General features: G+C 45.4%; 1 protein-coding gene across 1 annotated transcript in view; it reads left to right on the top strand.

Moving 5' to 3' along the window:
* The first annotated feature begins 630 nt into the window (after nucleotides 1-630).
* The window catches only part of gss (glutathione synthetase), a 59049-nt gene continuing 46826 nt past the window's right edge, over nucleotides 631-12853 (top strand). The window contains exon 1 of the mRNA XM_060836516.1: nucleotides 631-728. Coding sequence (XP_060692499.1) covers nucleotides 678-728 — 51 coding nt within the window. The 5' untranslated portion in view covers nucleotides 631-677. The remainder of the gene's footprint in view (nucleotides 729-12853) is intronic.

The raw sequence follows: 12853 nt of genomic DNA, 5'->3' as shown, positions 1-12853 counted from the left end.
GGGTCTAATCTGTCGTCGGGTTCGTGGTTGGACGTCGCGGGTGGGTCTTCGCATAATCCATCTGTAATTGGCTAGATGTGCCATCAATCATAAACTGGGCACACGCCCATGGTATGGATTGGTGCCTGAGTGATGGGGTAGGGGGCAATCGTTAACCTATGATTGGCTGTAGACGCTTGGCGTCAGGAGCTAAGGGCGGATCCGTAGCGATGTCAAGGTCGTGATTGGTTCCAGGATTATCGAGGTTCGTCCCATGTTTCATCGATGATTGGCTGAATGTCAGTTGGGTCGGGGCTTGTCCAACCCCGTGATTGGCGGAGAGGTGTGCTAGGAATGCGTTCCCGGAGTCACCTGTGACTGGACGCAACTACCGTCAGTCAGTAGGGGGAGTGGGCGGGCCGGTTGTCGGCCGGGAACAGTGATTGGTGAAAGTGATGGGGGCCGAGCCTGGAGGCTCGCTTGATCGACCGGAGGCGCCACCAGTCAGGGCCTGGGGTGGGGGGGCCCCGCGACCGTGATTGGTGATAGGGGGAGGAGCGGCGTGGGAGAGCCGCCTGTGATTGGTCGCGGCCGCTGTCAGTCAGGGCAAGGCGAGGGGGCGGGGCCAGGCAAATGTAGCCAAATTTTTGTTACAACGTTTTGTAGCGAGTTGTCGGAGAGCTGGTGGCGGGAGCGGGATGCACGGGAGGCTGCCCAGTCTGATTGTGCCCAGGAAGGCAGAGAGTGAGGTAATTACTGACCAACACCTTTAATATTCCTTACCCCATGCCGATATGGTTCTTCATTCTATTTGCTTTAAACAATCAAAAACTTTTGAAGCGTTTAAGATGAATGTCTTGAAATAAAAGCAACAAGAACAGGAACGTCAGTGGTGAAGGGGGTGTCTCAGAATTGCTTTCTCTCCCGTAGACCCGCTGAGTTTCTCCGGCAATTTAAAGGCTGTCCGATAGGGTGAGGGAGAGCTGCCCCCCCCCGGAATTGAGTTGAATTGATTGAATTCGGTGCTGAGGGAGGTAAAACTCGAGCCCCTTGGTTCCTTTTCCCAGGGTTTTCCATTCAGAACATTGACTGCAGGGCTCCTGAGGCCAGCCCGACCTTTGCACCGGGGCCTGCTGAGCGACCGCGCAGTCAGCAAGGCCGAGCCTCCTCTCCTCCATCCGCATCGCCCTGCCTCCCCACAGGGTCAACTGAGAGCTTGTGTCATTCATTTAACAAAAACAAAGTGCCTCTTTATTTTCGGTTCCTCTGATCGTCATTAGGTAATTCTCCAGTAACTCTCTCTACTGTGGTTCGCTTCCATTTCGAACACGGGGTTGGGCTTCAACTGTTGGTAATTAATAATCAATGACATTGACAATGACAATGAGTGCGGGTTGCTAAATGTGCTGAAGACACGAAGGTGAGGGGGATCTCACGTTGTCAGCAGGAACACATGGAGCCTGGGAACGTATTGTACTTAGAGAAGTTGGGGGGGGGGGAGAGGAGGAAGAAATGGAGGGATTTGGGGCAGGTAAAAGCTGCGGTCATCTCTTTCTGGTGAAGACTACCCCATCAGCACAGGCCTCACTTTCCCTAGTATTTGTACCAGTGCTCCACAAACCAGAACCCACCTCCCCCACGCTAGCCTGTTGGTTGAGGGGTTTGAGTCATAGAGATGTACAGCACGGAAACAGACCCTTCGGTCCAACTTGCCAACCAGGTATCCCAACTCGATCTAGTTGCACCTGCTGTTTGGTTAGCTAAGTTGGCAGGATGGCTGGTTTGTGATGCCAACTGCAAGCATTCACTTCCCATGCCAGATGATGTTACCCTGAAGGACTGTCCTTCTCAATCTCTCTCCTTGACTGAGGCATGGGTGACCCTCAGGGTAAAGGCCACTAGTTATCTACCACTCCCCCTCATGATAGAGCAGTCAGATGGATCTTATAAGACTATCGTACCTTTACCATTACCTTTTACATCTCTTAAATTTCATTTACATTTGTCAGAAGTCACACAACAGCAGGTCTGGTGCAAAAGGTTCATTTGAAATTACAATTGTTCGGATTGCTGCTCCTTTCTCAGGTGAAGTTCACCTATAACTGGGTGTCTTATGACTTTTGACTTTGTCTGCCCCAGACCAACATCAACACCTGCACATTATTTGTATCTCACTAGTTTGGACCTGACTCGAGTGATTAGATTAGATTACATTACTTACAGTGTGGAAACAGGCCCTTCGGCCCAACAAGTCCACACCGACCCGCCGAAGCGCAACCCACCCAGACCCATTTCTCTACATTTACCCCTTCACCTAACACTACGGGCAATTTAGCATGGCCAATTCACCTAACCTGCACACTTTTGGATTGTGGGAGGAAACCAAAGCACCTGGAGGAAACCCACGCAGACACAGCGAGGTGGGAATTGAACCTGGGTCTCTGGCACTGCTGCCTCACAGCGCCAGCCACTTTGCCCACATAATCCAGTGATTATTACCTTCTGAGATTCTGCTTTGTGGTTTAGTTTTTACCTGCACGTATTCCTTGAAGAGAAGCTCTTCACTAGTGTTGCCCATGTCACTGGTGTCTAAATGGAACCCCTCCCCCACTTCCTCTAGGTGTTCCTGTAACTGTGCCAACCTTTTGAGGAGTCAGTGGATGCACATGTTGATGAATCATCTGCGTGACTGTGGGGCTCAGGGGGGACATTAATCTATACCTCTCATTCAAAGTTCCACTCCAGACCTGAGGAGCAAAGCTGAATCCTGGCACAGGGTAGGGAACACACCCTTCTGGGCTGTTGCTCTTTGCTCCAGAGAACAGTGTCTATCTCCCTGAATGTCCTGACCTACCACTGCGTTCTTTTTAATTCTTTTCACTACTTGTCCTGTGCTGCCAGGGTCAATTTGTTTAACCAAGCTGCAGTCTTTGCCCTAGTCCCTACAAGCTTCAAGAACTTCAAACTTGTACACTATCCTGTGATTGTATATGCAGCAAAGTTATGACAGGCTTGTGTAAGCGAGGAAATGAAAACCAAACTTCCCTTTGGCGGATTGTGCAAGGACTGAAGCACAGATTTTTAAGATTTAAACAGGAATTTGAAGGACATTTTTGTGTGTTTCCTTATTAATCTGGAGCTCAGTGCCCACGAGGCTGGGTGAGGAGGATGCAGGGAGGCTTCAAGATGATTCAGACAAGTTGAGCTAGTGGGCAGAGACAGTACGGCATGCTAAATGTTGATTCATACAGTTCAATAAAACCAGAAAGCTGGAGTATCATTTAAGTGATATTGAGCAATGTGGATATACAAATGCATCTAGGAGTCATTGTGTACCAGTCGATGAGAGGAGACAGGCCAGTGTAGCAAACAATTAGATGGACAAATGTAATAACAGCCTTTATTGCAAGAGGTTTTGAGTTCAGACGTAGGGGTATTATACTGCAATTATACAGGGCCTTGGTGGGATCAAACCTGGAATATTGGGGGCAGTTTTGGTGTCCCTGTCTTAAAAAAAGGATATACTTGCTAAATGAGTAAATGAAGTGCAGTGGAGGTTCACCAGGCTGATGTCAGGGATGGCTGGACTGTTGTGTGAGGAGAAAGAGTCAGTCATACAGCATGGAAACACACCTGTCTGTCCAACTAGTCCAAGCCGACCATGTTCCCAAATTAAACTAGTCTCGTCTGCCTGCGCTTGGTCCATATCCCTCCAAACATTTCTTATTCATGTACTTATCCAAATGTCTTTTAAACATTGTAACAGTATCGCACGTCCTCAGTCAGTTCATTCCACACAAACCACTCTCTCTGAATTAAAAATGTTGCCCCTCATCTCATTGTTTAAAAACTTTCTCCTCTCACCTTTTAAAAAAAAATCCCCTCTAATTTTGAACACCCCCAACTTGGGAAAAAGACCTTTGCTATTCACCTTATCTATGTCCCTCCTGATTTTATAAAACCTCTCTAAGGTTACCCCTCAACCTCACTACACTCCAATATGTGGATGTACCTACTACAGAAGGTGCAAAAGCTATTTCATGGCAAATAAGGCAAGGCAGATGACTGAGATATCATGGGGGAGCACTTTGGGGCCAGCAACCATAGTTCTATTTGTTTTAAAATAGTGATGGAAAAGAAGAGACCAGATCTCTAAATTGGAGGAAGGCTAATTTTGACAGTATTAGGCAAGAACTTTCAAAAGCTGATTGGGACAGCTGGAAAATGGGAAGCCTTCAGAAATGAGATAACGAGAGTCGAGAAAGTATACTCCTGATAGAGTGAAAGGAAAGGCTGGTAGGTATAGGGAATGCTGGATGACTAGAGAAATAGAGGGTTTTGTTAAGAAAAAGAAGGAAGCATATGTCAGGTACAGACAGGAGAGATCGAGTGAATCCTTAGAGTGTAATGGCAGTAGGAGTTTATTTGAGGGAAATCAGGAGGGCAAAAAGGGGATATGAAATAGCTTTGGCAATCAGGGTTTGGTAGAATCCAAAGGGATTATACAAATCCATTAAGGACAATATGGTAACTAGGGAGAAAATAGGGCCCCCTCAAAGATCTGCAAGGCAGCCCATGTATGGAGCTGCAGGAGATGGGGGAGATACTAAATGATTATTCTGCATCAGTATTTACTGTGGAGGAGGACATGGAAGATATAGAATATGGAGAAATAGATGGTGACATCTTGAAAAATGTCCATATTACAGAGGAGGAAGTATTGGATGTCCTGAAATGCATAATCATGGATAAATCCCCAGGACCTGATCAGGTGTACCCGAGAACTCTGTGGGAAGCTAGGGAAGTGATTGCTGGGCTCCTTGTTGAGATATTTGGATCATTGATAGTCACAGGTGAGGTGCCAAAAGACTGGAGATTGGCTAACTTGGTGCCACAGTGTAAGAAGGGTGGTAAGGACAAGTCAGGGAACTATAGACCGGTGAGTCTGACGACGGTGGTGGCAAGTTGTTGGGGGGGATACCTGAGGGACAGGATGTACATGTATTTGGAAAGGCAAGGACTGATTAGGGATAGTCAACATGGCTTTGTGCGTGGAAAATCAACTCTCATTTTTTTGAAGAAGTAACAAAGAGGATTGATGAGGGCAGAGCGGTAGATGTGATCTATATGAACTTCATGAAGGTGTTCCCCATGGGAGACTGGTTAGCAAAGTTAGATCTCGTGGAATACAAGGGAAACTAGCCATTTGGATACAGAACTGGCTCAAAGGTAGAAGACAGAGGTGGTGGTGAAGGTTTGTTTTTCAGACTGGAGGCCTGTGACCAATGGAATGCCACAAGGTGCTGGGTCCTCTACTTTTTTTGTCATTTACATAAATGATTTGGATGTGAGCATAAGAGGTACAGTTATTAAGTTTGCAGATGACACCAAAATTGGAGGTGTAGTGGACAGTGAAGAGGGTTACCTCAACGTACAACGGGATCTTGACCAGATGGGCCAATGGGCTGATCAGAACAGGACTTATACACTTAATGGTAAGGTCCTTGGGAGTGTTGCTGAACAAAGAGACCTTGGAGTGCAGGTTCATAGCTCCTTGAAAGTGGAGTCGCAGGTAGATAGGATAGTGAAGAAGGTGTTTGGTGTGCTTTCCTTTATTGGTCAGAGCATTGAGGATAAGTGTTGGGAGGTCATGTTGCGGCTGTACAGGACATTGGTTCAGCAAGTTTTGGAATATTGTGTGCAATTCTGGTCTCCTTTATATCCAGAGGATGTTGTGAAAAGATTTTCAAGGATGTTACCTGGGTTGGAGGATATGAGCTACAGGGAGAGGCTGAACAGGCTGGAGCTGTTTTCCCTGGAGCATCGGAGGCTGAGGGGTGACCATGTAGAGATTTACAAAATCATGAGGGGCATGAATAGGATAAATAGACCAAGTGTTTTCCCTGGGGTTGGGGAATCCAGAACTAGAGGGCATAGGTTTAGAGTGAGAGGGGAAAGATATAAAGGAGACCTAAGGGGCAGCTATTTCACGCAGAGGGTGGTATGTATACGGAATGAACTGCCAGAGGAAGTGGTGGAGGCTGGTACAATACAGCATTTAAAAGGCATCTGAATGGGAATAGGAAGGGTTTCGAAGGATATATGCCAAGTGCTGGCAAATGGGACAGAATTAAGTTAGGATATCTGGTCAGCATGGACAAGTTGGACTGACGTGTCTGCTTCTGTGCTGTACGTCTCTGACTCTGACTATCCAGGCCCTACCATTAATTGTGCAAGTCCTTCCCAGGTTTGTTTTACCAAAATGTCAAACCTCTCCTTTATCTTAATTAATCCGTCTTCCACTCCTCAGCTCATTGGCCCAATTGAGGAAGGTCACTTTGTAATATTAGAAAACTCTATTGGAAGCTCATTAGAATTTGTAACCTGCTTCAGAATAAATTGAATCAAAAATACAAAAGCAACACCGGGCCCAAATATCCAAAATGGCTGTTAACTTGTGCAAATATTTTAACAACCATTTCAGAATGCATATCATACAAAAACTGAATTGCAATACTTTTGGTAAAGCAATGGTCGCCTTGGATTGGATTCACTAGAGTTTCAAAGGACAAGAGGGTGTGAAACATATAAAATTCTAACAGGCTGTACAAACTAGGTGGAGGGTGGATGTTTCCTTAGTTAGGGTGTGTCGAAACCAGGGGTCACAGTCATGGAATATGAGGTAGCCATTTAGGGCTGAGATGAGGAAACACTTCTTCACTCAGAGTGAATCTGTGGAATTCAGTACGACAGAAGGCTAGGTCACTGAATGTATTCTAGAAAGATTTTTTTTCTCTATTAATGGTGTCATGGTATGGAGAGAAAGTGAGGATACGGCATTGAGGTGGAGGATCAACCATGATCCGATGACAGAACTGAAGGACCTACTCCTAGTTTCTGTGCAGAGGTGGAAACGAATCATTTTGGAAAGAAATTGTCGTCAAGTGCCTAACCAATGAGTCAGTGAGGAATGAGCAGGCAGGTGGGACGGACTGGATTGTTTCATGGGGAACTTGTGTAAACTAGATGGACAAACTGTCATAAGTAGCCTCCCGTCTCCCTTCCCATAATATGTCCTCCGTTCTTAAAGAATGGTTTTTGCCTGTCATTTTTCACCAGAAATTTTAAGTTGAAAGGAATTTACCTCATACGTTCCTAAATTTTTCAGTTTGTACCCTGTATCCCTCCAGGTTTTACTGGTACAATTTAGTTTCAGATAACTGGGGTGACGATGGTTCTGTGGTTATGTCACTGCACTGAAAATCCAGAGGTTCCCCCCCCCCCCCACTTCAAAAAAAAATCCAGAGGCCGTCAACCCCCCTCCCTCTTCTGCTGCAAAAGCTGATGAATGCTGCCCAGACACTGGGTCAAACCCCCCACTCCCCACCTTTTGAATACAATAAATATAAATTACCAAGTTAGTCCCCATAACATTGACCATGACTCTCTCGTTGATTTGGTGTAAAAGCGATTTGTTCATGAATGCTCTTTTGGGAAAGAAATCTTACCTGGTTTGGCCAACATGTGAGTCCACACACACTGTGGTTCATTTTTAAACTGACCCGTGAAATGGCTGATTAAACCACTTGCGTCAAGGGAAATTATAAACAGGGAGCAACAAATGCTGACCTTACCACGAAAGAATAAAGTACAACAGGTAGGAGTAATGATCTCCAAAGAATCAATGATTACCTCCCTTACTACCTCTGCATCACAGAAAAGCTAAATTAGAGCATTAACTAAAAGTAGACTTGCCTTTTGATTATATCTTGATGTACAGGAGCCGGTGTTGGACTTGGTGGACAAAGTTTAAAAATTACACAATACAACGTTACAGTCCAACAGGTTTAGTTGGCAGCACTAGCTTTCGGAGCGCTGCTCCTTTATCAGCTAGCTAGTGTTTACAAGTAAAACTGTTGGACTATAATCTGGTGTTGTGTAGTTTTTAACTTTATTCCATCTTTTGTGACCTTAGGACTTTCCTCAGTGGTTTACAGCAAATAGGATATATTTGAAGTGTTCAAAGGGACAGCGAATGGCACACAGCCAGCTCTGCCAAATACCGATGTGATAATTGCTAAATAATCTTGTGTTTTGGAGTGCATTCTTTGAAAGGGTGGTGTAGATAGGTGCCTTTGTGATTTGATTTTTTTTCCCAAAGGGGTTGGTTGGAAAATTGAAAAGGAAACAATTCCAAGGCTGTAAGGAAAGGGCGGTGCTGCTGAACTGACTGCCCAATGCTTTCAAAGAGCTTTCACGTTTTTTAGGAGAATGGTCAAGTTTATTTGCCACAGTCAGGGCAGGACTGACAGCCCTCTGACAGTGCCCTGGAGCTATTAGGAATTGATATAATCTGCTGTTACCTACCTACTAGCAGGTATTGAGGCATTTACTATAAAATGCTTTTTGTTGTCTTTGGACAAAATCATTCCTGTGTCCATTGGGGATAAATCCTTTCAATTCCTTTCCCCATTCTCTTTCCTCCTGCATCATAAGTAGAGCTTACGCCTCCCCAGTGCTTTACAGTAGTTGACATATAATGTAATTTTTCTTATAAAGTCATTCACTCGATATGGGCAGTACTGGCTAGTCCAGCATCTATTGCCCCATTGGTGTGGTCCTGGAGTCACATGTAGGCCAGACCAGGTGAGGATGGCAGATTTCCTTCTCTAAAGGATATTGCCCTTTTTAATTAACAATATAAGGTTGTTATCATTAAAGCTTTTTATTCCAGAGTACAGAAGAACCTCGATTATCTGAATGAGATGGGCATGCACTCTTTCTTTCGGATAATTAATTATTCGGTTCATTGACTTTTTCTGGGACTCGGAGTTTTCTGTGAAGTCTGCTCCCCATTCCGAAGACGAGGCAAAGGTGCACTGTGCGCAAGACCCTGCCCCCACCCCCAACCCCGTCCTCCAACCGTAGCTGCCCCCAACCCCGTCCACCACCACCCCCCCATCCGCTCCCACCCTGTCCCCAGCCCATTCAAAATCCCCCGCCCTGCCTACCACCGGGGCAGCCGGACTGTACACCAACAGTCAGACTGCTGCTGCCTTTGTGGGGTAAGACTCCAAATAGTGACACACAACACACACACACAGTGTTTTGACAGGTTGCACCTTTGCCCTGTACAGGACAATGTGGGAGAGATTATCTGGGAAAGGGGAGGGGGGGGGATAGTTAGGGCACACCCCTGTGTAGAACTCCAGGGAAGTGTTGGGGGAAGAGAGAGAGAGAGAGAGCACAGGCGATCAGTCAGTCATTTACAGATGGTGTCTGGCCTGTCCAAGACTGTTCTCGGCAGTATTTTGGTGAGCCGAGTTCGTTTTTAATCATTGTACCTGTTAACAAAAGACACCATCGGTTGAAACAGCTCTTTGACATAATGTTTCTATTGGGACCTTGAGATCATCTTTGGATAATCCAATATTCGGATAATTGATATTCAGATAATAGATATTCAGATAATAGAGGTTCCTCTGTATTTCTATTGAATTCAAATACGACGATCTACTATGATGGGATTTGAACATATGTCCTTGAACATTTGCCTGGGTTCTGTGTTACTCGTCTACTGGTATTACCACTACACCAGCATCTCCCCTAGGAACGGTGCTCTAGGATTTTGACCATTGGGTAGATGATGCTCGATAGTACTATTTGACGTTTATGGAGCAGAAGTCTTCAGTACTGTTGCTAGAATGTTCTTGCACGTTCAGGGCCTTCAGTCGATTCTTGAAATTAAGCAGAGAGAATTGACTTATCTGAAGACTGAGATAAGATGAGGGAAAGGAGCATCTGTGTTGCTGGGATCTCAGGAGGAGGCAATGATGGATCCTCCACGTCTGACTGAAAATGTTTCAGCCTTGTCTTTGGCTTTGATGTCCTGGCACCTTCCCATTGAGGATGGGAAGTATTTGTAGAGTCTCCAAACCCTGTTGTTTCATTGTTCCCCACCATTCATAATTTCGCTACAAAGCTTTGATCTGATGCGTTAGTTGTCAAATTGCATAGCTCTGTCTCTTGCATGCTACTTCTGTTTGCCATACCAGTAGCCCTGTGTTCTTAATGCAATTTCTGAGCTAAATGACAAGTTGTTACGAAGTTGTTAGGTGTTCTTGTACATCAGTCGATGAAACCAAGCATGCAGGTACAGCAGGCAGTGAAGAAAGCTAATGGCATACTGGCCTTCGTAACAAGAGGAATTGTGTATAGGAGCGAAGAGGTCCTTCTGCAGCTGTACAGGGCCCTGGTGAGACCGCACCTGGAGTTTTGTGTGCAGTTTTGGTTTCCAAATTTGAGGAAGGACGTTCTGGCTATTGAGGGAGTGCAGCGTAGGTTCACGAGGTCAATTCCTGGAATGGCAGGACTATCATATGTTGAAAGATTGGAGCGACTGGGCTTGTATACCCTTGGTTTAGAAGACTGAGAGGGGATCTGATTGAGACGTATAAGATTATTAAAGGATTGGACACTGGAGGCAGGAAGTGCGTTTCTGTTGATGGGTGAGTCCAGAACCAGAGGACATAGTTTAAAAATAAGGGGTAGGCCATTTAGAACAAAGTTGAGGAGAAATTTCTTCACCCAGAGAGTGGTCGATATATAGAATGCTCTTCCCCAAAAGGTAGTGAAGGCCAAGTCTCTGGAGATGGATAGAGCTCTTCAAGATTGTGGAATCAAGGGTTATGGTGATAAGGCCAGGAGCAGGATACTGCTTGTGGATGATCACCATAATGAATGGTGATGCTGGCTCAAAGGACCGACCGGCCTCTTCCTGCACCTATTGACTATTGAAAATAGTGGGGTGTTAAATTTCAAGGAGGTTACAAGAACTGGAACGTATATATGGGCTGATCAGTGGCAGGTGGAACTCATTCCAAGTAAATATGAAGTGATGCACTGAGTCATAGAGATGTACAGCATGGAAACAGACCCTTCGGTCCAACCTGTCCATGCCAACCAGATATCCCAACCAAATTTAGTCCCACCTGCCAGCACCCAGCCCATATCCCTCCGAACCCTTCCTATTCATATACCCATCCAAATGCCTCTTAAATGTTGCAATTGTACCAGCCTCCACCACATCCTCTGGCAGCTCATTCCATACACGTATCACCCTCTGCATGAAAAAGTTGCCCCTTGCGTCTCTCATATCTTTTCCCTCTCACCCTAAACCTATACCCTCTAGTTCTGGACTACCCGACCCCAGGGAAAATACTTTGTCTATTTATCCTATCCGTGCCCCCTTTAATTTTGTAAACCTCTATAAGGTCGCCCCTCAGCCTCCAACGCTCCAGGGGAAACAGTCCCAGCCTGTTCAGCCTCTCCCTGTAGGTCAGATCCTCCAACCCTGGTAACATCCTTGTAAATCTTTTCTGAACCCTTTCAAGTTTCGCAACATCTTTCCGATAGGAAGGAGACCAGAATTGCACACAATATTCCAACAGTGGCCTAACCAACGTCCTGTACAGCCGCAACATGACCTCCCAACTCCTGTACTCAATACTCTGAACAATAAAGGAAAGCACACCAAACACCACCTTCACTATCCTATCTGCCTGCGACACCACTTTCAAGGAGCTATGAACCTGCACTCCAAGGTGTCTTTGTTCAGCAGCACTCCCTAGCACCTTACCATTAAGTGTATAAATCCTGCTAAGATTTGCTTTCCCAAAATGCAGTACCTCGCATTTATCTGAATTAAACTCCATCTGCCACTTCTCAGCCCATTGGCCCATCCTGTTGTAATCTGAGGTAACCCTCTTCACTGTCCACTACACCTCCAATTTTGGTGTCATCTACAAACTTACTAACTGTACGTCTTATGCTCGCATCCAAATCATTTATGTAAATGACAAAAAGTAGAGGGCCCAGCACATATCCTTATGGCACTCCACTGGTCACAGGCCTCCAGTCTGAAAATCAACCCTCCATCACCACCCACTGTCTTCTCCCTTTGAGCCAGTTCTGTATCCAAATGACTAGTTCTCCCTGTATTCCATGAGATCTAACCTTGCTAATCAGTCTCCCATGGGGAACTTTGTCAAACGGTTTACTGAAGTCCATATAGATCACATCTACTGATCTGCCCCTCATCTTCGTTGTTACTTCTTCAAAAAACTCAGTCAAGTTTGAGAGACATGATTTCCCATGCACAAAGCCATGTTGACTATCCCTAATCAGTCCTTGCCTTTCCAAATACATGTACATCCTGCCCCTCAGGATTCCCTCCAACAACCTGCTCACCACCGAGGTTAGGCTCACCAGTCTATAGTTCCCTGGCTTGTCTTTACCGCCCTCCTTAAACCGTGGCATCACATTAGCCAACCTCAAGTCTTCCGGCACCTGATCAGGTCCTGGGGATTTATCCACCTTTAACCATTTCAAGACATCCAGCACTTCCTCCTCTGTAATCTTGACATTTTGCGAGATGTCACCATCTATTTCCCTACAATCTATATCTTCCATATCCTTTTCCACAGTAAATACTGATGCAAAATATTCATTTAGTATCTCCCCCATTTTTTGTGGCTCCACACAAAGGCCGCCTTGCTGATCTTTGAGGGGCCCTATTCTCTCCCTAGTTACCCATTTGTCCTTAATATATTTGTAAAAACCCTTTGGATTCTCCTTAATTCTATTTGCCAAAGCTATCTCATGTCCCCATTTTGCCCTCATGATTTCCCTCAAGTATATTCCTACTTCCTTTATACTCTTCTAAGGATTCACTCGATCTATCCTGTTTATACCTGACATATGCTTCCTTCTTTTTCTTAACCCAACCCTCAATTACTTTAGTCATCCAGCATTCCCTATACCTACCAGCCTTCCCTTTTACCCTGACAGGAATATACTTTCTCTGGATTCTTGT

This window comes from Hemiscyllium ocellatum, chromosome 15 (assembly GCF_020745735.1).
Source record: "Hemiscyllium ocellatum isolate sHemOce1 chromosome 15, sHemOce1.pat.X.cur, whole genome shotgun sequence".
NCBI classification, from domain to species: Eukaryota; Metazoa; Chordata; class Chondrichthyes; order Orectolobiformes; family Hemiscylliidae; genus Hemiscyllium; species Hemiscyllium ocellatum.
Note: the sequence above shows the minus strand (reverse complement) of the source record. Positions and strands in the feature narration are given on the sequence as shown.